At 56.2% G+C, this 26,748-nt stretch overlaps 1 protein-coding gene across 1 annotated transcript in view; it reads right to left on the bottom strand.

Annotated features, from left to right (window-relative positions):
* Positions 1-1,607: 1,607 nt before the first annotated feature.
* The window catches only part of Bmp7 (bone morphogenetic protein 7), a 69,419-nt gene continuing 44,278 nt past the window's right edge, over positions 1,608-26,748 (bottom strand). The window contains exons 3-7 of the mRNA XM_003463644.5: positions 20,360-20,508; positions 9,857-10,054; positions 4,899-4,975; positions 3,654-3,764; positions 1,608-2,253 (exon numbers count right to left, since the gene is read on the bottom strand). Coding sequence (XP_003463692.1) covers positions 2,104-2,253; positions 3,654-3,764; positions 4,899-4,975; positions 9,857-10,054; positions 20,360-20,508 — 685 coding nt within the window. The 3' untranslated portion in view covers positions 1,608-2,103. The remainder of the gene's footprint in view (positions 2,254-3,653; positions 3,765-4,898; positions 4,976-9,856; positions 10,055-20,359; positions 20,509-26,748) is intronic.

Here is a 26,748-nt window from a genome sequence, read left to right as displayed (position 1 = left end):
GCCCAGGAAAGCAACGCACACACGCTCAGGCCCAAGAACCAGAACCAAATGACTCCTTTTATTGCAAACTGAAAACCCGTTTTATTGTGTCTATTCATACAGAATTTTCACCAAGGGCTGCCCTCTGTGACAACCATGGTACATCGGTCCAATTGTCAATAAATAATCTTAAATAAGAAAACACACAGGATGGGGAAGCAAGCTCGTTCCGAACAAGGGATCAAAGGAGGGTTTGCAAAAGAGCTTCGATGGAAATAAATAATTTCTCGGTCTCATCACAGCTATTTACACGTTTTAATGTACAAACGACACCCAGCGGAAGTTGGCCAGGGGCACACACCAGGTAGTGGAAAAGCTAGCACCGAGCAGGAGTCACATAGAAAGCCCAGATCTGCCAAGAACAAATTCTAACCAAAAAAATTCCCATCTTCCAACAGCCAGGCAGTGAGTGCTGCAGCCCAAGCTACTGAAGAAGAAAACAGAAAATAGAACAAAAGCAGAGCCCCAGTGGTTCCAGCACCCACGTGTCGCAGACGGGGGCCGTGTCTGTGGCATCCGGGCTCCCCGGCCCCGGTCTCCCCCAATGACTCACTGCACCCTTTGAGCAGAAGTGGCAGATGCTTGCAGGCAGCCTAGTCCCCGGGTGCAAGCCTTGGGCTTGCGGCTTCAAGCTGGTGCTCACCTGAGGCAGAGGCCAGGGGGGCTGGCACTGAGGGCGACAGCAGAGACCCCAGCCCCAAGTCAGGCCACTGGGTCAGGCCGCTCTCTAGGTCAGTGGTGGTGAACCCACAGCCCACCAGCTGCAGTGGGCATGCCTGGCCTCTCTGTCTGCACGGGTGCCAAGCTTGTGAGCTGATTTTTCCAAACTAAAACCTCGGTATCCAGGCCGAACAGCAGTGCTGGCACTCTGTGATAAACCAGGGGGCCTGGGCTGCAGCCGGCACGCAGCCTCTGAAAGGTTCACCATCCGTGCCTTGGCTGTCTGTCTGCGACCGAGTCCAGCCGTCCTGTGTCTGTCAGCCCTCCCGCCACCCTGGCTCGCTCTGTTAGTTCAAGCAGCAAATCTGTTTGCAGGGCTCTCTACGAGGGGTTGGCAGGTAAAAAGAGACAGTCCTGGTGGGACCCTGCTCACGAGCCTCGTCCAAGAGGAGACACCAAGCACCCTGCTCGGAGGACAGCTGTGCTCACCCTGGGCTGGTGACGGTGACACTGCTGCTGTGCCCTCTGGTTTAACACCAAGCTTGAGCTGCGGGCATCACCTACTGCCTGTCCTTGTCCACCCCCCTACTTCACACTGCTCCCCACCAAGGGGGGGCCGGGGACCCCGTTCCCAATGTCCACCCAAGTCGCTGTTGGGGGAGGGCAGCTGCTGCTCGCCCTGGGCTGCAGTGGACGGAGTCCGCCCTGCTCCAGCATCTCGCCCGCCCTTCCCTCCCTCGGCCTGTGTCTTGCATCTGTGTGATCCGAGTAAACACAGGCCTTGCGGCCTCCTCAAACTGAAACCGGGGTGGAGCGGGGGTGGGGGGACCTCCGGCCACAGCTTCTGTTTACAAAACCAGGATAAACCAAGAAACAGGGCCACAGGAAAATATACCTGTCACATCCTAACCATTTTCATTCATCGGTTTTATTGCAACATTTATTACAAGAAATTCTGCATCAGACTCCCTTCAGCGCAGACACAGGCGCCCACCCTGGCCACGAGCGTCCCCTCCCCTTCTCCTGCAGCCCGGGGCTGGCTGCTGGCTGAAAGGCGCCCTTATCACCTCCAGAAGTCAGGGCCTGGCGGGGACAGTACAGCCCATGACCGCGACCGGGCCACCTCCCCTCACAGAGCTGTTTCCTGCTAGGTTTTGCCCGGAGTAGCTGGTAGGATCTTCTCCTTAGGATGTCACTGATGAGAAATGGATCCAAAGCCACTTGGTGCTCAAATCCCTAATATTCTTAGACCTGTAAAGCCGGGGACGGAGGGGGAGCCTCACGAAAGGTGGCTGGTCCACTGGTCCCTGCCAAGGTGGGCGATGCTGGCGCCAGGCAGTGCCACACCACAGCTCCGCAGCTCTGGGTGAACGTGGCCCCAAAGGGTGGGACTTCCGTGGGGGGCTAGTGGCAGCCGCAGGCCCGGACCACCATGTTTCTGTACTTCTTCAGGATGACATTGGAGCTGTCGTCGAAGTAGAGGACGGAGATGGCATTGAGCTGGGTTGGGGCACAGCAGGGCTTGGGCACTGTGTCCGGGTTGATGAAGTGGACCTAGGGGATGGGGAATGGAGACGGGTGAGATGGGGTGAGGCCCTCCTGCCTGGCCTGTTCTTTGAAGGGACACCCACTACCTGGGTAGGACGACCCTAAGGGACATACTCCGTGCACTCCCCGTCCTAAAACGGGGTTGCTTCCATTTTGCAGATGAGGACAGTGAAGGGCAGGTCTGCTTGCTTCTTGTTGCAGTACTGGGGGTTGAACCTGCACCTTTACACTGAGCCACACCCCAACCCGTTCTAATGTTTTAAGTTTCTGAGACAGGGGCTCCCTAAGTCTTTATGTCGCCCAGCTGGGTTTGAACTTGACGCCCTCCTGCCTCAGCCTCCCAGAGTGCTAGGATTACAGGTGCGCACCACAACACCCGTGCAAGCATGGCTAGTTTTCGATGCGTAAGGGATGAGATCTGCCACTGTGTGCCCACATCCTCGGCTGTGGAGCTGCCCTGCATGGAGCAGGATGGAGGCGCTGGGTCTTTCTCAGTCCGGGTCAGGGGCACAAAACTCAGATGCCACCTGAGTGCCTTTGACAGGTGACGCAGGCCAAGAGTAAACACGGGATGAGGGGGACTGAGGCGAGCCGAAGGCAGAGGCCACCACTCGGCCCAAGGTGACCACAGCCTGGCGGACACAACCCACGTCTGCAGATGAGCAGAGGCTCGTGATGGACCATGCAGCTGGCTCAGGTTTGCTCCTGAAGGGAAACTTGGGAGTTTCCAGCGCTCCAGCTCTGCTGACCAGACCCACGGCAGCCCACGGAGGCCCCGAACTCCAGAAGGGGCACTGGCCTGACAAACTCCGATGCCCTGTCCCGGAAGGCAGACAGTGGAGGAGGCCGGGGGCTGCAGTGACAGACCCTGACACTGAGGACGCGCGTCCTGGCAGGGCTCAGCTGCTTCTCAGCAAGCTGCAGCGACTGGAGTCAGGAGCCACCGAAGGGTTCATTTTTATTAGTCGGGTGCAGGAATGCACACCTGCAATCCCAGCAGCACTCTGGGAGGCTGAGGCAGGAGGACGGCAAGTTTGAGCCAAACCTGAGCAATCTAGTAAGCACCTGTCTCAAAATTTAAAAAATAAAAATAAAATATATATACACACACAGACACAAGACTTGGAGATATAGTTCAGGGTCAAGGCTTTGGGATCAACACCAGTGCCAAAAATAAATCACAAGGAAAAAAAAAAAGAAAACAAAGAAATTCTAAGTCAAAGGTGATATTCACCTTTACACCAAGGCAATAATAAAATGTAATTTTTGATGCCCTCTCACGGAACGAGGGGCCCAAGAAAGGCACGGGGTCCCCTGAGCAGATGCTTTCTCAGGCCCCCGCTTGGAGGCAGGATCTGTGGCCCTGCAGCCTGCACCCCTGGGACCACGCCCGGGGCAGCACCCACCAGCGTCTGCACGATGGCATGGTTGGTGGCGTTCATGTAGGAGTTCAGAGGGAACGCGCACTCTCCCTCACAGTAGTAGGCAGCGTAGCCTTCGGGCGCGATGATCCAGTCCTAGGGAGAGAGGGCAGAGTGGGGGTGACCCGGCCAGGCCCAGAGCCCTGGGCAGTGAGGCAGGACTGGGCCCCCGTGGACACCATCCTCCTGCATGACCACGTCCTCGGGCAGAGGCTCAGGTGGCCACAGAGTCACGCAGAAACTGAGTGAGAACGCGGGCAGGGCAGGGCAGGGGCAGGGCAGCAACCAGCATGGGCATGTCCGGCTGTATCTGCTGGGCAGAAGGTGCACAGCTAGGAGGCTGCTGATGTCGAGGACACAGGCTGACACCACCCCGCTCCTGCTGGTGGTGACACACTTCAGGTTGCTGAACCCCAAGCCTCTGTGTCTGGGGGCTCCCACCTATCAGAGTCTAATGGCCCTCCATGGCCCGGCGGGACTGCTGAAAGGCAGTGTTCCCCACACGCTGCTGCTGGAGGAATGGTCCATGCCACACTGGCCCAAGGGGTCTGGCTGGCCCGGAAATTCCATCCAGGCAACGGCAGCCTGGAGGGACTCTTCAGTGCTGGGGATTGTCCAGTGTGTGGGGCTGGGGCTCTGCCCACAGGGGAACATGGCGAGGTGAGCACTGCACTCCTTGGAGCATGGAGCCATAGCTGGTCCTGGGGATGGACTCACAGGAGGGGATCAAGCTGGCTGGGTGAACGGTCCCCATGGAAGATCCTGGACTCCTGCACGGAACTGGCAGCTCCCAAGGATCTTATGATGCACCCTGTGCAGGACTGCTGAGCTCCACGGGGACGCCCCATGTGTGCTGGACCCAGCACACACCTGGGAGCCCGAAGGGTCCTGGGGTGTCTCTACCTGCTCCATCCAAATGGCTTGCTTGGGTTCTCCTCCCATGGTCCCACTCCTAAACCGAGGACTGGCTCGGGAAGCAGTGCTTCTTCCCCTGAGCTGGGCCTCCAGCTCTCTCCCCAGGGAACCTGACTCGGGGAAGGGGTGGGGGCAGACTGGGGACAGGGGAGCTGCTGTTGGGGCTCCCACATGTGGCCTAGCCCAGGTATCACAGAAGAGTGGGCTGCAGTCCAAGACGTGCACCTCCTCATGGTGGCTAGTGCCCCATCACGTCTCTGCCCGACACTAAGAGGCCTCTACCGGGCACCCACCTCGGGCCCAGCCAGCCCTCACCTGCCAGCCCAGGTCTCGGAAGCTGACGTACAGCTCATGCTTCTTGCAGGCCTGTCGCTGGTCGCTGCTGCTGTTTTCTGGCGTGAGAAGTAACAGAGAGAGATACATGCGTGTTCAAGCTGGGCAGGCGCTCACCAGCCAGGAGACCCGAAGCGGAGGGAGGATCGCCCGGTGCAAAGCCCTAAAGCTCACCCCCGGCAGGGCAGGTGCTACGCCCCGTCCCTCTCCCACGCTGCCCTGGCACAGGGCACTTTCAGGCTACTCCGTGGGCGTCCGTTTCCCTTATGCACATGTGTTGTTTAAACACCGAGGGAATCAGACCCCACCCACACCCCACAGCCGGCTGTGAGGGTCCTGCTCGGGGGATCGGCTTCCGGACCACCCCGCCAGCCCACCCGAGATGCTCTGAGGAGCAGGAGGTACAGACTGGGCACCCAGCCGCCCCAGCACCGCTGGGAAGAGACCAGGGTGGAGAGGCGAGGCGCACTGATCCCACAGGAAAACACTGCTGAGGTTTGGAGAACAGCAGTTAGGCACTGGGTTTTCCAGAAGTAGGTAAGTGTGGGGCCAGGCCTGGCTCTTGTAAACACTGCGAAAAGTTCTCTGTGTCCCAGCCCCACTGCACACATACACTGACACGACATGGAAGACCCTGCCCCCTGCAGCACTGGCTTCTCTCTCTTTCTTCTTTCAGCTTGCAATAATTTCAGTTTACTAATCATTGAGTGTGATTTTATGAATCATGAATCAGGCCCTTTCTGACTGTGCCCTCAGGCTCGGCCGCCTCCTCACCATCAGTCTCCCCGCAGGGCCTTTGCACATGCCATCTCCCAAGCCCGGGTGCTCCGACCCCACTTTCCACAAGTCTGGTTCTCATCTTGACTTCTGTGTCCTGTCCTCAGTGGTCTTCTGACGTCAACACTGAGTCCCCAAAGCCTCCTGCCCCTCAGTGTTAGTGGAACCAACACACATGCACACGTAAAGGAGGCATCGGTGACCACCTGCATGAACCAATGCCGGGCCCACCCACTGAGGTCTACATGGAGGTTTCTGCTACCCACAGCCAGCCAGCACAGCAGGGAGTGGCAGTCAGTTCAAGCCCAGGGGAGACCCTGGAGGTGTGGGGTCCGGGGCACAGCAGACGGCTAGGTGAGGGCCAACGGCAGCCCCAGCAAAGGTGACTGATGAGCGTCCTCCCTGGCCGTCTGTCCAGGGAATTTAAGTCACCATATGCTTCCGTCACAGGCACACCTTTAACCATGAAGCTTCCTGACTGTGTCCTCCAGACCACTGACCACCAGTGTCCAGCTGAGTGCAATGTTCCCCCAACCCGGCTTTCTCGACTCAGGGGTCTGGCTTGCAAGCCTACTAGGTTAGTGAGAAACAGCACCAGACCAGGCTGCTGCTGGCCACTGAGGTCACGGCAAAGGCACCCTCCCGAAGACCCTGAGGGGCTGGGCTCTGCTCCTGGAGGACACGGGCACAGCACTGTTTACTGTGGCAACGTGAGCTGGCACTGTCGCTGCCCAAGCCACTTCTCTCTCTCCCCTATGAGGGGGCAGAAGGGATTGGGGGAGCACTGTTGCAGCCAGGGGCTCTGAGTAAAGACTCTGAGAGCAGAGCACAGTAGCTCAGGCCAGGGACACTGCTGGCTGCCTGGACAGATGAGAGCTCACTGGGGAGGCAGCAACTCTGCGGCAGATTAGCAATGTCTGCTGGGGGCAAGGGAGAGGTGAGCAGTGGTCTGAGTGCTGTCTTCAAGTGAAACTGTGACATCCAGCGTCATGTTCAAACCCAAGGCCTCACAGGACTGAGGGCAGCTGACAAGGCCATGCATTGACCTGCTATACAGGTGGGCACTGGCCCTGCCATCATGGACCCCAGCTGTCCCAGAGAAAGTAGTTTGGACACCTACGTATCACTAGGACCTCTTTTTCTCAGCAGAACAGCAAAGACACGGGACAGACAAGACGCCCAGCTCTCTGCCCCCTCCTCTCATACACACCACAGGGCAGTGCACGAGTGTGCAGGAGGCGGTGCCAGCCACCTCCCGGGCCCAAGGGAGCAGCTGCCAAGTCGCAGCCAGTGCTCAACTCAGCTGCCACCCTCCACCAGGGCCTTGGGATGCCCCACAACCCCTCCCCACCCCCACCCCCCATCTGAAGAGCCGCTGGTGCCCAGAGGGGCAGAGGGTGCCATGGCAGAGGGCTCCGCAGGCAGCAGGCTGCAGCATGCGTCCCCACCCAACGCACAAAGGGCTGTGAGCGAGAGAGGCTTCCTCGTGTGGGGCGCGTCCCATGCGGCACTTCAAACAGCGCAGCACACACACCCGAGCCGCATGCATGGGCACGGGCACGGGCACAGGCCTGCTCCGCCCAGGGTGGAGCCATGCCTTAGTCTGGTTTTTCTTTTCTTTTCTTTTTTAAATTTTCTGGCAGGGTTTGGAAAAATACAAAACAAAGCGAGGAAACAGAAATCCACAGGAAGGAGAAAGATGTCACGCAAGGTGCACTGTCACTCAGGGACTCAGGGTCCTGTCCCGGGGACTAATCAAGTGGACACTTGGACAGGGCTGCAGGAAGACACTGCAGGGCAATCAGGTGTGGGATTCTAGAACCCAGCACCCTGGGCCTCTGCTCCTGCAGGTCCCACGGCTGCAGCAGGGAAAGTTCCCCTGCTCATTCCCGCCCACTGGGCCTGTCCCTACACACAGATGAGGGTGACAGCCACCTCCTGGCATCCAGAATTAGCACTGCTGGGAATCCCATACCTGGCTCTCACTACTGGACAGGGTCTCAAGAGTCAGTATGGGGACGTCCCCAACTACCAAGAAGGGGTTCACATGGTTCTTGAGTTTTTGAGAACCCTAAAAGGCTCCACCTGCCACACACTGGAGCCATACAGACTACTGATCTCTACCTGGGGTCCCCCTCGCACACCCCACTGCCCCCCAGAGCCTTGCTCTCAACAAGGTCACCCCCCCAACCAGCTCCTTCAGAAAGGAATTTAACCTTCAAGGCAGCCGGTGGCACAGCCAGGTGGCGCGGGGTGGGGCCGTAGTAGGGATTTCCAGATCTTCCTGTGTTCCTGTGGGTGCAGCCAGCCAGGGCTGGTTTGCACCTAAGACTGCTTCTGGCTTCAGGACCACAGAGCCGCAAGGGGACCGGCCCTGCCTGCCGGACAGTGGACATGTGCGCCTGGCTTGTCCGTCGGTGAGAAAGTCATTTGCCGCTGCTGCTGATCGACCCCCAGAGTGGCACCCGAGTATTTGCATTTATTCCTCCCAGCTCTGGCACTGAGAGCCCACCATGGGTCCCCCTGGTAGGGCCGAGGACCACCTCTACCTGGAGCTCGGGGGACAGGGCTTCTACCCGGTTCAGCCCCACTCCAAAGCCAGCCAAGCAGCATCTGTGTCCCTGGTCCTCACAGCTCAGCACCTCCTGGTTCTTGGGCCTCTAATGACACACGGGACGGCAGTTCCTGTGTCCACCTGGCCACCCAGGATAAGCTGCCCCGAGTTGAGGTCAGCTGATGCACTCCACATTTCAGAGTCTTAAGTTCCCTGTGCCATGGATGTCACCATTGGGGTCCAGATGGAAACCAGGAGCTCTCTGGGCGCCCACAGGCCGCAGACCACTTGGCTAGGAAACCTGAGGGGGGCTTCTCTTGCTGCAGGCTGCACCCCTGGATCTGGCCGTTCTCTCTGCAATCGCCTAGAAACTGCTGTGCAGGCGACATCACTGACTTGAACCTTTCCCTTTAGTCTGGGGGTAAATCAAGACACATCTCCTGCTAACAGCGGCAGCCCTTCCCATGCTGGGAGTGGGTGGCCGGAGGGTCCAGCACTGGCCACAGTGCTCACAGACTGCTCTGGAATTCCACCCCTGAAATGCACCCCTGGGACTCCAGCAACACATGGTGTCATTCAAGACCCTGATAGCCTGTGGGGAAAGAGACCATGTTCCAGCCACAGCAGGACACTCAGACCAAGGCCAGCCCCATCCTGGCCACTTATCAGAAACACAGCAGACCTTGGGGCCCCAGAGCGCATGGAAGCCAGGCAGGTGCCTGCAGACCACACCAGAAGGCAAGTGAGTCCAGCGTAAAGGAACCTGCAGCCTCCAGGGCTCACATCCCGGAGGCCTGCAGCTCCCTGTGTACCCCCAAACATGTTACCTAAGCCCCCGAGCCCCTGCTTGCCCCTCTGTAAGAAGGGGAGCCACCTCTCTTGGAGTCTCACACTCAAAGCTCAGTCCCCTCTCCCCACGGTGCGGACCCGAAGGCTGCCCTTGGAAGTGTCCTTGGGGGTGACCGTCTTATCTTCAACGCTTTTGTTCATCTTAGAACTGTTGGCGATGAAAACATTGTCTTGATTTATCATTTTTCCCCTGGTAGTAATGGAACTCTTCAAAGAAACTGAGAAGAATCTCCAGTAACACACACATACCCTTCCGTGTACTTAAATGGTCATGAGTTTCAAATATTTTCCAATATTTAGGAAATACATGACGGATACAGAAAACTCTTCTCCCTTCCTCCTTCTCTGCTCTTGTAAGTGTAAACATAAACGCAGCCACAGTTTTGTCTCAAAATGTACACAATTGGCATTATTTTTTTGGATCCAGGATCAAACTCACGACCTCGCGCTTGCCAGGCAGCAGCCTGTGCTGTGAGCTAAGTCCCCAGCCTCCCTCACCACTGGCACCTTGTTATGCTAATGTTTTGCTCCTTGCTTTGAAGATTATATTGCAGATTTAAGATTCAAGGTCTGCTCGGGATTTAGCTCAGAGGTAAAAACCCCTGCCTGCAAGCGCAAGGCCCTGAGGTCAAACCCCAGTACCAAAAAAGATGCAAAGGTCGAGTGGGAAGGGTTGGGGTTGATTCCCCGTCTGTTCCAGCTCCCCTGTGGAGCACCCACAGGCCCCAGGGGCTCCCCGTGCCGCCCGCCCTGGCCCTACCTGCCACGCTGGCCATCCTCAGCGCCTCCTGGTTCTTGGGCGTCTTGGAACGGTTCTGGCTGCGCTGCTTGCCTGCCGTGGAGCGCACGCTGCGGAAGTGCACCTCCGTGGCCTTGAAGAAGGCCACCATGAAGGGCTGCTTGTTCTGGGGCCCGTGGCGCCCGATCAGGCCTGCCAGCTTGGGGTTGACGCTCTGCCCTGGACGGGAAGCAGCAGAGGTGGGGAAAGTGGGTGCGGGAAGGGGCGGCAGCGGATGCACTGCTCCAGGAGCCCCGACCCACCGACCCACCAACCCACGCAGCAAGCACTCAGCCTGGGCCGGGAACCCTTTCAGGCACCTGGAACACAGCTGGCATCAAAAGGGAGAAAACGCCCAGGCCCAAGCTTCCCTGTCGGTGGGGAAGGCAGGCAGCAGACACACCTTGTAGGTACCCAGTGGCAGGGAGAAAAATGAGGCAGGGAGAGGGGGCGCACTGCAGGGGTGCTGAGGCTTCTCAGGGCCCCAGCTAGAAGCACGCATTTCATTGGTCTGAGCGGTCACGGGGAGTGGCAGTGTTCCTACTCTGTGTCCTGAGGAGCAGAAACAATTGCCAAGAGCCACCTAGTGCAAGGCAGGGGCCACCTGAGAGAGGACCTGGGGACAGTGAGGAGGCCCTCGAGGGTGTCTGAGCAGAGGCGGGTGCGCACGGGGAAGCTGAGTTCAGAGCAGCGAGGAGCCGCGGGGCGGAGGCCGCAGGGAGGAAGGGGTGCTGGGGAGGGAGCGGAGGGGGGCTCAAGACCCCTTGGGGCCCTGTTCATCCACACCCACCCGGAGCCTCAGGGTGGAAAGAAGTTCTCTGCAGATGTGATTTGTTACACAAAGGCCCTATCAGATGGGTCCTCCTAAGACTCCCGGGGAAGACACAGGCACAGGGGTGCGCGCAGAAGTCCGAGGCCAAAACGCCAAGGATGCCAGCAGCCACCTCCAGCCAGAGGACACACGCAAGGGCCCGCCCACACCTCCAGCTGGGACTTGGAGCCCCAGACTGTGGTCACCCCACTGGTGTAACCCTGTGAGGGCCAGGACCCAGTTAAAGGCCTCCTCAGTCTGTCCCTGGAGATGGACTGCAGGGTCCAGGGCAGAAGCAGAGAGACCAGGAGGAGGCCAACAGTGCAGACCAGGAGGTGGCAGGATACCAGCCGGGGGCAGCAGTCAGTGGCAGGGGAAGAAAGGCTCAGATCCTGGAAAACCCACTTTGGAGTTTATTTTGGTTTCCATGTTAGTTCGGTAGCTTCATAGAAGGCAGAAGAAACGTACAGGGAGGTTCCAGTGCCCTTCGGCGTGTCCTGCCCCACGTGGCTAGTGACATCTGTCACAACCAGAATGTGACATCCAAGCCAGGAGAACGGCAGGTTTTCCATTTGTTTTCAAAAAAACCGAACTTGCTGAGGTTGGATGTGCCTGGCGTGAGCCCCGGAAGAAGGGAGGGGGACAGGCAGGCAGTGGGAAGTCCCTGTGTCGGGACCCAGCAGCAGGGGCCAGTGTGGTTCCGGGTGGAGAGGAACAGGGCCCACGCCAGGCCCCTGCAGCCAGGGCGGAGCTTGTTAAATGCCAGTGAGGGCAGCAGCAGGCCAGGGGTGCGCTTGGAGTCCCCAGCTAGAGCAGACCTGAAAGCTGGGAGACCGGATGGGCTCGCATGACGGGAGCCTGAGGCCAGGCGTGGCATAGAGGGCACTGGAGGCCCAACACGAGCAGTCCGGAAGAAGCTTGGACAGCACCAGGAGCATGTGGGGGTCTGGACACCGAGGGGACAAAGTGGGACCTTTTGGGGTACAGACTGGATGGCATGTCTGGAGATGGTGAATGGGTGGTGGAGAGGGCATCACATAGAGACCAAGTCCATCTGCCCTCCGCTGCACAAGCTCAGAGAGGCCCAGTAACCCACCCGAGGACAGGCGCTCACTCAGATGGGGCCGACCGAGTCAGGACACCCCTGACTCAGGTAGGCTGGTCAAGGCTGGTGACACCCAGCACTTGGGAGGGCCCTGAGGTCCACAGCTGAATCAACTTCACTTGGAGGCCTCTGAGGCAGCCAGGGGTCACAAGGCTCAGCCTCCTGTGACCTGCATGGTGCCAAGGGCTTGGCTTTGGTTCTCAACAGTGAATACTTAAAAGAACAAAGGTCCCCAGACCCCCAGGTTCCACCTTCCCCGCTCGGTTAATGTGAGGCTTTCCTGCATTCTTGAGCGGGGTTTCCGTGAGTTCATGCATCTAAAACGCCAACGATTCTATAAAAGGAACCATTAAAGCTGAGCCCCTAGGAACAGTGCTTCCCCCGGAGGGTTTTTAGGGCAAAATAAAAATGCCTGACCTACAAATCTGATGCTACCCCAGACCCTTCCGAGCCCAGACCCCCGAGCAGTCTCTCTGCATTAAAGGACTGGCCACCAGGTCAGTGAGGCCAGGACGGGGGACACAGCAGAGACCTGCCTCTGCCACTGAGCCACCAGTGTGGGCCAAGAGAGGCCAAGCTGCAAGCTGGAGCCTCGACTCCCTCAACTATAAAATGGGGGGGGTGGGGACACCATGAGCTCACCCATCCCTCCTCCCTGGTAAGCAACCCTGTTTGCATCTAAGCAGCTACACCTTCACCTGGCCGGCTTCACCCTGGCCTTAGGGATGGGGCCTGTGGTTTAATAAGAGACAATTAATCCGCAGGTATCAGGGTTGCGTCCACGACCCAGTTCAGTCAGGGCGTGCAAGAGAGGGATCTTGGCAATTTCTAGAAATCAACGCCCTACTCTAACACTCAAAAGTATCTCTCTCAACAGGACTGAGGGAGGAGAGATGGATGGAGCCCCAGAACTGACCACCGTCTAGTACCCACAGGGAGAACCCTACCCTACTCTGAGGTGCTAGAGACTGACCAGGGCCTCAGGGGTGCTGTGCAGGTGCTCCCCCTCTGCACCCACCCAGGGCACCCACGTTTTCCAACAAGGCTAGTTTCCATAGAAGAACAGCAGAAAGACAAATTCTAAGTCACGGGATCAAACCAATCCTGCCCGTCACGTCCTCACCCAGCCACCAAGAATGATTCCCTTGACCGTTCAGTCCCAGCTGGTGCTCTGGGTTGTTCTCGCCACTTTGGCAGAGGCTGAAGATGGGGGACACAGGTGCCAGTTGAGTTGAGCCTGGTACAGAGCAAGCCCTGAGAGGACAGTGACAGGTTCTCCCTCTTCTGTCATTAAGTTAGGGGAAGGTTCAGGTTTTCAAAGACAGCACGATGGACATTTATTCACACTCTACAGCAACCAAACACAGGGACACTGAAAATTGGCAGGCAGTTCCTCCCAACAGCTGAGTGCCTATTCACAATGAGACCTGATTGTCCCACCCCTCAGGACACACCCAGGGGAATCCTGTATTCGGGTGTCCATAACATCAACTCCATAGCCAGAGTGGGATCATGGCATGCCTGCAGACTACAGAGGAAGACACCCAAAAGCTGCAGAGGGGGAGCGTCAGGAGTTCTGGGCTGGGTGATGTGGTGGAAGTGGCCACCTACGCACTGTCGGGTGTGGAGCAGCAGCCTGGGCTTCTCCCCACGAAGACGAGTAGCATTCCCTGGGTGACAACCGCAATGGTCCCCAGGCATTGCCACAGGTCCCTTAGGAGGCAGCGACGCTGTTTCAGAGATGTTGCTGGCTCCCCTTTCCATCTGGACTGTCCCAGACATTTAACATATATAATTAAGGTCAGCTAACTGCACGTGCTGACGAAAGCAGACACATTGCCACATCTTCACCTACAGTATGTACGCGGGTCAAATTTATTTTAATACCAGAAGAAAGGGCCAAGAAAGGTAGAGGAGAATCCTTTCTCCTTTCGTGAGCAGTGTGACAGTGTATTAGCTTCATTAGTGTGTATAATTATTACATTTAAATGTCCAGCAAGATTAATGTAGGCGAGTTAAAGAATCCAGACAGGGGAACAATATATACGTAATAGTTTATAAAATCTATCTTTGGGGAGGTTTAGAAAGATGTACATTTTAGCTGAGGGTTACTACTTCTTTTGAAAAGCTTGTGGGTTTGCTCAAAAAGTCATATTTTGCAAATTTAAAAAATGCCCTATTGACCTTGACTCTTAGATAAATAACACTTGCAATATGGGAACACCCTTAACACTTGCAATATGGGAACACCCTTAACTGAGTGGCTCCGTGTGGCCACTCAAGTTTAACGCAGCATCCTGTTTTACCTGCCAAAGAAAGCTTCTTGCGCGTGACCACGGAGCACTCAGGGGGCGGCAGCAGCAGCAGCAGCATCCGGTTGGCCTGATGGCCAGTGCAGAGGCAACAGCTTCTTTCACGGCACCCACGGCTTCCCTTCCTCCGGGACCTTTGGATTTTGTTGTGTTGCTTTTTAAAGTCTTCATTTTCAAGGGAAGAGCACAGTACAATCCATCTCTGTTTTCGGGGACTGCAGCTCTCTAAGTGCTAACACGTGTGTGCATCTGGCCGGGCAGGGCTTCTTCCCCTAGGCTGCCTTTCATCTCCTTGGCTCTCAGTGGGGGCGTGGCCCCGCCCAGGAGACATGTGGCAATGTCCGAGACATGTGTGCCCAAGGCACACATGGCGCTGGCACTGATGGCGCTGGCACTGAGGCAGAGGCTGGACGGCCGCTAAGGTGGGCCCCACACTGGGTCACACACATCGTGACCAACTGCAGCTCCCGGCCACCGCCTCCTGCACTTGCTGGCGAGCCCGTGGCTTTGCCCTCCTCCGTGTTTCTTTTACACATGGCTTCCTCCAGCCGGGCTGAGGACAACCGGGTGGATCCGTGTAGCCGTGTTCCCAGTGTGCATCCTCCCGGCTGGGCGTGCTACGCCACGGCATGCGTGCGTCCGGGGTCTGCTTCTCGCTTCCCTAGGGTGGTGGGGAACACCATCCAGGGTGCTGGGGAGAGCCGCCTTCTCGTTTTCCAGACGGGAGGTTAGGCCGTCCTCATCACCTGCTGCCCTCGGCCCTCTGCTGCAGGTGATCGAAATCGCCACACCTGCTGTCTCCCGGACTCGCCTTGATGACCCGGCTGACCTGAGATGGCCCGGTCCCAGGAGAGCCAAGGGAGGCAGAAGTGGCTGCAGCCCCCCACCACCCCAGCCCCTGACCTCCCTCGAAGCTTCCGGACAAGGTTGCTGCAGGCTTCTCCGAAGGGTCTTCCTTTCTAAGAAGGCAGGCACACGAGGAGATCAGCATCCTTTATCCTGCCCACCAACTACCTCCTTCTCCATGCTGGGGGTGTAGAGGAAGCTCTCTCACCCGTAATGTGATGCGCCCCAGGACAGAATACCAGGTCGCTCAAAATGAGGGGAAAAGTCCAGAAGGGGAAAGTCTGGACGATTTCTGGTACTCCTGCCAGAGGTCAGTGAACTGCAGCTTGCTGGTCATACAACCCATTGCCTGCTTTTGCAAATATAGTTTTATTGGAACACAAGCAATGCACAACACAAACGTGGTCTACAGCTCGTTTCACGCTAAGCTGCACACCGTGAAAGCCAATGCCCGACCTGCCAACCCCAAAACACACATCGCCTGGTGCATTCCAGAAAGCATCTGCGACCCTCTTACTTCCGGGCAGGTAAAGAAAACCACAGGTGTCCCCAGGAGCCCAGACACAGCTGGGTTCCAGTATGGCCCTCCCCGTGCGCTCAGCACCTCGGTCACCTCCTTCGTGGGTCCAGTTACTGAGCACTTGCTCTGTGCCAAGCATTGTGCTACCCATGTATGACTCCCCACTGTGACCTCTCAAGTAGGAAAAGTGACAGACTGGGAAAGCCACGGCCATGGGGTCCAGCTGCAGAAGTGACGCAGACAGGCACGGGGCGGGGGCGGTGAGCAGGGCTCGGGCAGCGAGGAGAGGACAGGCAGCGGCAGCAGGTGCCTCGTGGGCCCACTGGCTGCCTGCAGGTGGCACGAGCAGCCGAGAGCCTGGGAAAGATCCCTGGAGCAGGCAGGGAGCAAACGTGGGGGCTCTCAGGAAAGGAGGGACACGACCCACCCACAGCAAAGGCCGCATCTTCGCCTTCTTGTGGCTTCTTCATTTTCCAGGCCCGGGGCCATCAGCTGCCCCTCTGAGGCCCACAGGATAAGAATGTTCCTCATTAATCGTGGAAAACACATGAATCCCACACCCCTCTCTGGACGGACCAGGGGCCCAGCGACAAGTGAGAACACGGCTAACACTTGCAACATCTGCCTGCCCCCACGACCCAGCTCCGTCCTTGCCACCAGAGACCACTCTCAGCCCCTGGGACATCGGCCTCTCCTTCCTCCCGTTCCCCTGGACAAACAGGAAGCGGAGCACCTGGGGGCCCGCTGCCCGGGGTGGCTCACTCCCGGTGGCCTCTGCTGCTTTTGTTTCCCGCCATCCTGCCTCCTTCCCCAGCTCCCACTTGGACAGCTCATGCCCTCCAGCCCTTGGGGTGCCGGCTGCATCCGGTCACATCTGGTTAGTGGACAAGTGGGCCTCTGGATTTCAAGCCCCGGAGCAGAGGCTGGGGCTTGGCCGGCTGCAGGATACAGAGATTCAGCAGGGAGGAGGAGGTGCTGGCCAGCGTCCAACCCAGCCCTGCCACTGGCAGGGGTCCTCCTTCCACCTTTCCCGCAAGGAGCCCCTCAGGGTAAGGGACTTGGCGGGAACAGGCAGGCCGGGGCCAGCACCTCTGCCCTTCGTGGTCCTGCTGGGCCCCCGCAGAGCTCACTGACCACAGAGTCTCTGCAACCCACCCCAAGTCTGATCCCTGCAGACCACATTCCCTGGAAGTTTTTGGTGACATCCACAAGGCCCGAGTCAGAGTCCTTAGCCTGCTTGGCCTCAGTTTCCCCACCTGGAATATGCCCGAGGTAACAATCTCATTTCAAAACTAACAGCAACACAATAACAAAATTTAACACTCAGGAGCAATCCTCAGACACAGGAGCCAGTGTTTTCTGGGAATTCTGCCCTCCCCTCCTCCTCCTCCCAGCTGCTTGGCAGGCAGGTGACTTTACTGTAGCCATGGAGCAGAGCACCACGGGGTGGACATGTTGCTCAGACCCCACCAGGGGGGGCGATGTGACAGCCAGCCCCAATGCCACAAGTAACCATGCAAGAGGGCTCCACAGACTAGGTGCCCACCCCCAGCGGGAGGATGGGGTCCTCTGCACAGGATGCTCCCTCCTCCTTCACCCAGCCCTGGGTGGTGCACCATTCACCACAGCTCCAGCACCAGCCTGGAGTACAGGACATGGTTGATCCAGGTGCGAGAAGTGCAGGCCCTGGGGCCGTGGCAGGGAGGTGGCCACCTCTCCCACCCTTCTGTACCAGGAGAAACACGGAGGGAGAGCAGTTGACGGCCCAGGCATCCGTCCACCCATCCCTCCCTCCCACGGTGCTGGAGCCAGGCTGCCTGGCCACTCCTAGGGAGCCTCAGTATGGAGCTCTGATGGGCCAGCAGAGCCTCGGTTCCTCCCTGCACTGTGGAGATGGTGGTGGGGCAGCTGCTCATTGGATGGCTGTGGGAAGTGCCCCAGGCAATGACCATAAGCACTCATGTGTGACTGTCACCTCACGCTGAGCTCCCAACTCTCCACCTGCATGAGTTCACCTGACCACCCTCCAGGGGGAAACAATGATTAACCCCACTTTCCAGGGGAGAGAGAGCCGTGACTCAGGTGGGCCATGTGAGCCAGGGGTCAGGCAGGACAGGGACACAGGACCATGAGGCCAGGCGGGAAGGTTCAGCCAGTATCCACAGGCCGAGGCCAACACTCACTCCAAAGAGGGGGACTGTTCACCTTTCCCTGGTTATGTTATCTCATCCTCCACGTGCTCCCGAGAGCTTCGGAGGAAGGAGGTTAGATGACCTATTGTCAGATAAGCTTGGAATTCTCCTGTGCAACTCTCTCCCTTCAGAGATTCACAAAGGACCCAGGGAAAATAAAGGCTCTGATAAGTTCTGCAGTGAATCCTGTTTATCCAAATAGCATTCCTCACAGGCAGCTGCCCCGGAAGCCTCTTACCTGGCCCTGGGCTGCCTACTGACAATTCAGGGATCACAGGGTACAGATTAGACTACAAACTTTGCTGGTAAATGTTATTTCTGAAAACAATTACGTTCAGCTTGGGAGGCCATAGGATCTGTTACGTTACTCAAATGTGCCATTAAAGCACAAAAGAAGCTGAGATAGCACAGAAAAAAATGAGTGTGGCTATGTACGACAGAACACCACTTACGGACAATAAAATGTGAATTTCATATCATTTTACACGTCACCAAGCAGTCTTCTTTTGATTTTTCTCAATCACTAAAAATTTGAAACCTCTGTCACAAGAGAGAAAAAGCAGGCTGCAGGTTGAAAATTGTGGTCAGCTGGGTTTAGTCTGCTAAGCCTGGTATAGAGTCATGGAAAAATCCAGCACTTTCTAGAATGTTCTTTAAGTCTGAGGAGCACAGAAAGGGGGTGGGACATGTCAGAAGCGGGTAGGGAGCCCTTCAGAAGAGAGGAGTCTGATATGGAGAGCAGAGGGAAGCATGACCCTGCCCTCTGTGGCCCCTCCTCTGGGCTCAGGTGAGCTTCCTAAAGCTGGAGCAGGGAATGTTCTAGAGACTCAAGATGGAGGGGTATGGGGAGGAGTTTTTTCCTAACCAGGCGTGGCAAATATGAAAATGGTTCCTGTTCCTCTCATCCTACGGCCGCATCCCTGAGCTGAAGGACAAGACACACAGAGGCGCCTGAACCGGACGGCCATGAAATCACCCCTAAGATCAGAGAGTTCTTCCCCTGCGCAGTGGCCTCTGAGAGGAAGAAGAGGCTAACCCCAGGAACTGGACACGAAAAGGTAATTAAACTCAGCTACTTCGTCAGAATCCACTTGGCAAAATCCAGGCTCATCAAAGTAAAAGGAAAACTCAAAGCAGGGGAAATTACTGCTGCGAGAGGTGCAGAGTCAGAATGGAGACCTGTGCCCTGCCAGAGCCGGGGCAGTGCTCGGAGACAGAGGGCCACAGGGAAGACACTGTGGAGGGCACAGCTGGACAAGGGCTCCCCTCACAGGACAGGGAAGGCGGGGCAGACAGTGGCTTATTCTGGGGGGCACCAGAGTCAGGTCCTGTCCACACCCAGGCTACCCAAAGCATGGTCCAGCCTCACCCCAAGGCAGTCTGGAAAGGCAGGCTCCCCCTCCTGGAATTTGCATTTTAATAAGATGGGGTGGGTTCTGTGGACCGTAAGTGGCTATTTTAAATACTCTTCCCATATTCACTCCCAAACTCCCAGGGGCCCAGGGGCCTCCACCCCCGTGTTGGAGAAGCACAGGCCGAGCCTGCAGATGGGGGTGCTGTGCACAGCACCTCCACACGCACCTTCACTGGGGCCTAAACAAACTAGGAAGCTCTTTAATTCCAGGCAGGACCAATGGCCAAGGTAAGCTGGCAGGTGAAGAACACGGAATACTCTGTGTGTCATTGTGGGAGAAGAATTAAAGGAGCAGAATGTCTGAAAAGGTTCCTAATAAATCTTTTCAGGAAAAGGAAAAACAGGAGCTGCTCTGGGAAGTGGAACTCAACGGCCGAGGACAGGAAGTCCGGGGACACTGTTCACTGCGACACGGCCCCATAATGTCTGACTATGGAGCCAAGGCCATGTACCTCCTATTCCAAAGTAAGTGGAAAAATTGCTTTTCTTCTCAAAAGTGATGGAAGGAAGAAGCTACACACCCAGAAGCCACACCCATTTATTAGAAATACAAGTTAAGGAAAGGAGGTACTGGCATAGGCCACCCCCAAGTCTGCACTCATCTTCCTGTCTGCCCTTCTGGAAGGAGGAGATTTTGGGAGGAAGTGAAAGGTGCCAGGAGGGCCCACCTAACACAGGTTCTCTAAGAATCAGGACTCAGAACCACTACTGGGGAAGAGACCATGCCTTAGCCAGGACAGGGATCCTCAGTCAGGAACAATTTTGCCGTACAGCAGAACATTCTGGCAATGTCTGAAGACCTCTGTGGGTATCACAACTGGAGGCTATGACTGGTGTCTATCATGTAAGAGGCCAAAGACCCCACTTAACATGCTCCAGTGCTCCAAATGTCCCAGACTGCCACTCATCAGGAGATCAGGAAGCCTGTGCTGCCACTTGTCGTACTGCTATTGTGTAAGGAGCTCAGGGCTCCGGTTTCAGTGAAGATCTGACATAGGAGGTCTTGGCCAGCCTGAGATTCTGTACTTGTGAATCAAGACAGTCACCCATGCTGATGTGGGGCCCCTGTCGGAGCAGCAAGGCCTTACCCAGCCTGTCTGTGGCCAACCTCACAATCCTCTCACGCAAGGGGAAGGAGAGAGGGGAAGGCAAGGTGCTGAGTCTCACGCAGGAGCGGCAGGAAGGCCTGGTCTGCAGGGAAACCGACCTGCACCTTGCCCGGGACTCCTGGAAGCTCAGAAGCATGGCTGCAGGAGAGCCAGCGGTGGAGGAGGCCAGGACTCACCATCCAGAGTCTCCACTGAAAGCTGCAGGCCCAGGTTGTGTCGGGGGTTGACCACCCAGTGGTTGCTCGTGGCTGTGATGTCGAATACGAGCCAGCCCTCCTCAGACGCCCAGAGGGTACGGCTGTCAAGAAGGAAGAGGTCCGACTCCCTGTGAGAGATGAGACAGACACAGCTCCGGGTTAGTGGGATCACAGCTCAGGCACCCCAACAGAAAGCTGCTTACCAAAGAGGAGGTGCAGGAGGCCGAACAGTCCTCCAAGGATAAGTTCACCAGGTGCTAAGACCCTCATAGCTAAGGCAGGGAAAGGCAGTACACAGGGGTCATAAAGAGACCCACACGAGGGACAGAGAGCTGCCGCAGGGCGCTCTTGCCCTCCCAGTTGCTAAGGGGAGCCCAGGAAGACAGCAAATTCAAGTAAGACCTCTCCAGCCCACATGCCACTGGGTCAGGAAGCAGAAAGGGACCCTGCTGGACTATCACCACGGGTCTGGCACTGTCCCAGTGGCTCCACATACATCATCTCATTGGCTGCTCACAAGCCTGAACTGTGGGGCATTATCTCCAGCCAGGCATGGGAAGATCGTGGTTTGCTCCAGGTCATTGAACCAAGAAGCTGCCAAGCTGGAGTTTGTGCAGAAAATCTTCATCTTCACATCATGGGACTTCTTCGGGAGCCCTGTGTCAGGACCTGGGCCCTGCAGACGCTGTTCATAGAGAACAGCCATCAGTCTTTCTGCCTCACTTTTTGCAAAATTAAGTGGCAAACTGGTAGAACCATAACTCAACCTTGTTAGGGTCAGAGGGTGGGTGGGTGAGTAGATGGAAGGAAGGAAGGAAGGAAGGAAGGAAGGAAGGAAGGAAGGAAGGAAGGAAGGAAGAAAGGAAAGAAGGAAGGATGGACAGATGGATGCATGCACGGATAGGTGGAGGCTGGTATCCGAGGCAAGGTCTTTATAACATCTCCTGTGCACTTCCAATTATAAGGACTCAATTTCAATAAATTGAGTCTCTTAATAGTCAATTAAAATCTTGGAACCCCTGTGTTGTGCAAGGCACTGGGGGTTGGGTATAATGGTGAACAGGACCAGACTGGCCAGTCTCTATCTCCCCCAAGTTACCTAACTTTTCTGGGAATTAAAGCGAAGTCTCCTTGCTTACCCACGCGGCATCTATTTATTAAGCGCTGAGACTGGGCCAGGCCCTGAAAATCCTGACAGCACCCTGCTTCTGAGTCCTTAAAACGACTCTGTAAGACAGGCAGTAAGCTGGCGCCACAGAGCAGATCTCGGACAGGGCTCAGAAGACAAGGATTTTTGCCCGGGGTCACACCACTGAGACAGAGCCCAGGTGGGTGGAACCCAGCCAGGCCACCTGCAAGCCCAAGCTTGCAGCCGCACGGGAAGACAGTCCTACTGGACATAACCTTTGCTACAGTGGCGCTGCCACCATTTTAGGGCCTGCACAAATCAGACTCTTGTGATCTGTCCCGCTACGCTACTGGTGGGGCCAAGCAGTAATTTTCTTAGAGATGAGGTCCATCTTTCTGGTTTCCTCTTCCTATTAAATTATTGATGACCACGCTCACTCACCTTTCCTACCTGGCCCAGAGACCCCCATATTCTGCTTTCCATTGTGCATTGGACCCTCACCGGGCCTATCAATATGTACAATACAGGATGGACACAGGTAATGCTGGCCAGTGTCTCTCAGGACGCACTAGCCATGTGTTGGGAGATGAAGAGGCCACTCAGAGAGGCCCACACGGAGATGAAGGACCAGACTCAGAAGCAGGTGCTGGGCAGGTGTGACAGGCAGGGTGGTCTCAGCCAGTACCGTCTCAGAAGGAGCGGGTCCGAGTCGTCCCCTTCCCCATCCAAGTCTGGGGACAGGGAATGTAGTTGGCCCAGTGAAGTCACACAGCTGACCTCAGCTGAGGCAGGGCAGAGAAGTCCATGAAAATGGGCAGCATCACCAGGGCTACGAGGTGGAGGCCATGGTCATTCCATCCCATCTGCCCCAAGAGAGACCTTGAAAATAATACAGTGAAACCCCCAGAACCCTACTCAGAGATGTTAAACACAGTCCGGGTCTAACTGTGGACCTCCCAAAATGTCTATTGAAACTGAATCCCCGAGGGACAGTATCACAGGAGGGGTGTTTCAGAGGTCCGTGGGGATCGGCCCTTGGCAGAGGCTTGAGGGAGGAGCCCTCTCGAATCAGAACAATGCTTACTACACGCTGGCACAGCTGAAACCTTGACCTTGGACTTCACAGCCACCAGAGCCGTAAGCCTCAAGTTTCCGTTCTTTATAAATTACCCAGTCTCGGATAATTCTGTTATAGTGGCACACACTAAGACGATCATGCAGGGTATGTGTTCATGACTTCTGACTGTACAAATAATAACACAGCTACCATCCAAGACAAAAATGCCACTTCCCCATCAGCCAAGGCAAAGCTCCAAGGTCTGGAGGAGGTTCAGTCCACTCTGTAAATAGCACAGAAGCGACCCTAAGTGTGACTCTTGTGTCCCAAATGAACTCAAATGATCTTTCCCTCTTCTTCTCCCCGTGTCACTTTAGAGGTCATGCCAGAGCTTGCTCAGGAGTGTCCATGGTACTTGAAACTTTCCATCAAGAACCTCCTGCTGTCTTCATCTCCAATTTGCCTCAAATGACTTTCCTGGCCCAGGAGAGCACCCAAGATTGTCAAAGTGAACCCTCAGCCGATAGAGACACTCAACAGAAGGAGCAGACACGGCTCAAGTCCAAACACTGTCTCCCACTCAGTGGGCTCCCAGGGCCCCGACAGGAAACACCCACACTGCGGCACACGAGTCACACCCGGGTGGGGACATCGTCAGAAAACTGCTATTTGCAGGAAAATGTGACCGGACATTGAGGCAGGTCCTCTCGGACAGTAAAACAATGAATTGTAACCCAGGGAACAGAATTAGGCCTTCCCAGAGGACGCCCCACCAAACACACTACATATTCTCTTAGTACTGGTCAGGCCACCCAGGGCCAGATGTTACAGGCCAGCTTTGACTCATCCTGAATCAACTGAAGGCAGGACCTCCCCTACCCCAAGTCACAGTGGGCAGTCCACAGAGCCACACCTTTCTCGGAAGGCACCTGGAGAGGGGAGACTTCCTGGGGTGTGTTTGCTTCTGGACAGACTGCACGTGCACGGTGCAGGTGGACAGGGAAAGACAGGGAGGAATTAAGGCCTTGGTAGCCAGGTCCAGCCCAAGCAGTGGAGAAATGGACTGTCTCGTTTTACCTGGACTATTGCAAAACAACACTGATTCTTACAGCCAGGAGAGCACTACATGGGCTCTTTGTGACAATTTTATTTACCTTGAATACAACGGCCTCCCGGCCCAGTGCAGGTGGGAGCGGGAGGTGAGGGAGGCTCAGGGACCCGAGGAACCAGAACGCGTCACTGTGGCCACTCCTGCAACCCTTGTGCTGTGCAAGCCCCTGCTTGCTGAGTCTTCCCAGCAGCCCTGGGCAGCACAGGGAAGATCCCTCCCATTCTGCAGGCTAGGACAGTGATGGTGACAGAGCTGAAGCCAGCTGTCCATACGACAGACCTCAGCAATGTCTGGGTGACAGCACAGGAAATCTGACTCAAGAACCTGAGGCTTAAGCCATGTCACCTGCCGACTTCAGGAGAGGACCAGAGCGACACAGGGAGCCAGTGAATCCGCCACAGGGCACGCTGCACCAAAGCACTGTGCAGGGCAGCACTGTGATGGCCAGATGGAGACGAGATCCAGGCGGTGGGCAAGAGGAAAGAGCTATTCATCCTGCTCTTTTTTTGAAAAATGGCAGCACACCAACTCTGTCAATGACAGGCAGGCAGAAGCCAAGTCTGGCCTGGCAAAAACTCCCAGGATTCCCTGGAGAGCCCTGAGATCAGTGCCAGTGTGGGTGATTTTCCCTGAGCACTGCACGAAGTGCTGGGGAGGGGAGACCTGATAACTCTTGGTCCCAGAGGCTGTGCGACCTGCCCGAGACCTTCCAATAAGCAGACCACACAGCCTCAAGCACTGATCGGATCTGACTCTGAGACTCATCAGACAAGTGTGCAAGGATGCTTATAATTGTGCAGGACCTTTTTGCAAAGACATTTCTTCTCTCTGCACCATGGCGGTTTCTGGTTCTGCCCTCTGGGAAGTGAGCCACTGAGTCAAGATGTTTGACCACCACGGGGAAGAGAAGGCCTGGAAGAGGGGAGGAGGCAGAGAGATAAGAGTCCAAGGGCAAGCGGACAGAAACAAGCTAGCGCCCAGGTGAGGGCCAGCTCGCATGTCCCAGCCACAGCCAAACTCCAGCTTTGTTAGTGACCTCAGTGGACACCACCAGAGGTGGACCCAACAGAAGAACCACCTGGATAAGCCCTGCCAAATTCCTGCTATAAAATACTTGTTTTTTTAAGCCACCATGGTGGTCTGTTCCAGAGACGACAATCCAAACAACGGTGACACTGTTTGTAACCCAAAGACGGAGAGCAAACCATCTCCCAAGAGAGAACACCACACTGTGTGCCCAGCAGCAGAGCACAGCACAGCTGCTCTGAGGCGGTATCAAACTGGACGAGCGCTGTGTATGCTTCTGGGAAAATAAAGCACGTTAGAATCCGTGCCAAAAGGAATCAAAACTGTGGCTTTTCCAACAAGCGTTAAAGAAACTGAAGTGGAAGTAAAAATTCCTCTCCATCCTCACCTTGCAGTTGGCTGTACACTATTTTTACTACCTTTTCGAGATCATCCACAGTAATTTACTCTTAGACAAGTGGGTCAAGAAAGTGTCAGGGGACGAGTTCCAATCTTCTAGAGCGGAGCGGTTATGCCAGTGGCCCAAAGCGATGAGGGTGATTCGAAGATGTGCTCTAAAGGCGTGCAGATGGCGCATGCGCGAGCAGAGGCACTCAGCACCGTCCACCGTTAGGGAGACGCACGTCAAAGCCATGAGAAGACCGCAACTCCCGCACCTGGCGACCGCTAGAAGTCAAAGGGCAGACACCAGTGCTGGCGAGGACGCCGCAGTGGGAGGAAGGCTGGATGGCGCCGCCGCTTTGGAAGATGTTCCTGGCATTTCTCAAGAGGTAAAGCACAGTTACTGCAGGGGGTCCAGCTCACGTTGTCTGAGAAGGGGAATCTTAAACACAAATATCCACGGCAGCATTACTCCCAACAGCTTTAGAAAAATGGAAGCAACTGAAACACCCACCAACTGTTAAAGGACCAAGTATGGCCAGCCCACTTAGTGGACTATCATCTGGCAGTAAAAAGGATGAAGGGTGGTGGACCTCAAAGCCTGCGGCCAGGGACACCCAGAGCACACACACTGCAGGTTACATTTTATGCCACGTCCAGAGCAGATCGTAGACTCCAGCAGGACAGTGGGAAGGCGGGGTGACTGTCACTCCTGGGTATGTAGTTTCCTTTCGGGGTGACGCTGACATCCTCATGTAAGACAGTGGTGTTGGTCACACCAACTGTGAAGGTACTAAAAGCCCCTGGACTGGACACCTCAAGAGTGACTCCTCTGGACGCTAAATTCCATTCATACAAAAGACACCCCAAATATACACCATGCTACCGTCACGCAAATAACGTGTGCGTGTGCGCTGCACTCTGGTGTCTGCTGCTCTTCCTCCGAGGCACAGAGGTGACACAGACGAATTCTGCAAACATGAGATTTGAACACAGGGCGGGGCGGGGGTAACACACCCCACTTCTGTTGGGTTTGGAGCAACACATTCCCAAGGTCTGCTGGCTCTGGGGCAGACCTGGCAGGCTAGTCCGCCTAGCTTTTGGGCCTGCATGGACATGGACAATGGGTCCCTCTCCTCCCAACTCACAGAGGGCCACTGGGCCATCTGACTACAAACCCCATCATGTTCTGGCCGCTTTCATGTGCCCTTCTTATTAAAGAAACAACAGCTGGACCTAGAGGGTCAGCTTCTGCCTTGTGAGTTTGGTTTAGGTTCATTTGCTGGTTTTTGTATTTCCCCTCTGGTGGCCGCAAGGCTACAAGGACACTCTGATCCCCAAGGGCAGCCACCCATGACCTCCAATGGGAAGAGTCCGGTTCCTGGGAGGGGGTGGGCTCAGGATGGGACACCTCAAATCTGGACCTCAGAGGGACCCGGAAGGCTGTGTACCAACACAGCAGTGGGAAAGACAGCCCTGAAAGCCCAGCAGAGCCAGGAGTCTGGGCACTCCTCTGGCCATTCACAAGGCCACAGGAGACACAGCATCCCCCAGGGTCACACGGTTCCCACCCCATCTCAGGGTCCAGGTTCAAGGTTTTGATGAATTTGCCTCCTTAGACCTCCTGCCAGTGGGCCCAGGGGCCAGGATCTCAGGAGTTGGAC

Source organism: Cavia porcellus, unplaced genomic scaffold, assembly GCF_034190915.1.
Source record: "Cavia porcellus strain 051 isolate PalLab524CR breed Dunkin Hartley unplaced genomic scaffold, mCavPor4.1 scaffold_5, whole genome shotgun sequence".
Lineage (NCBI taxonomy): Eukaryota > Metazoa > Chordata > Mammalia > Rodentia > Caviidae > Cavia > Cavia porcellus.
Note: the sequence above shows the minus strand (reverse complement) of the source record. Positions and strands in the feature narration are given on the sequence as shown.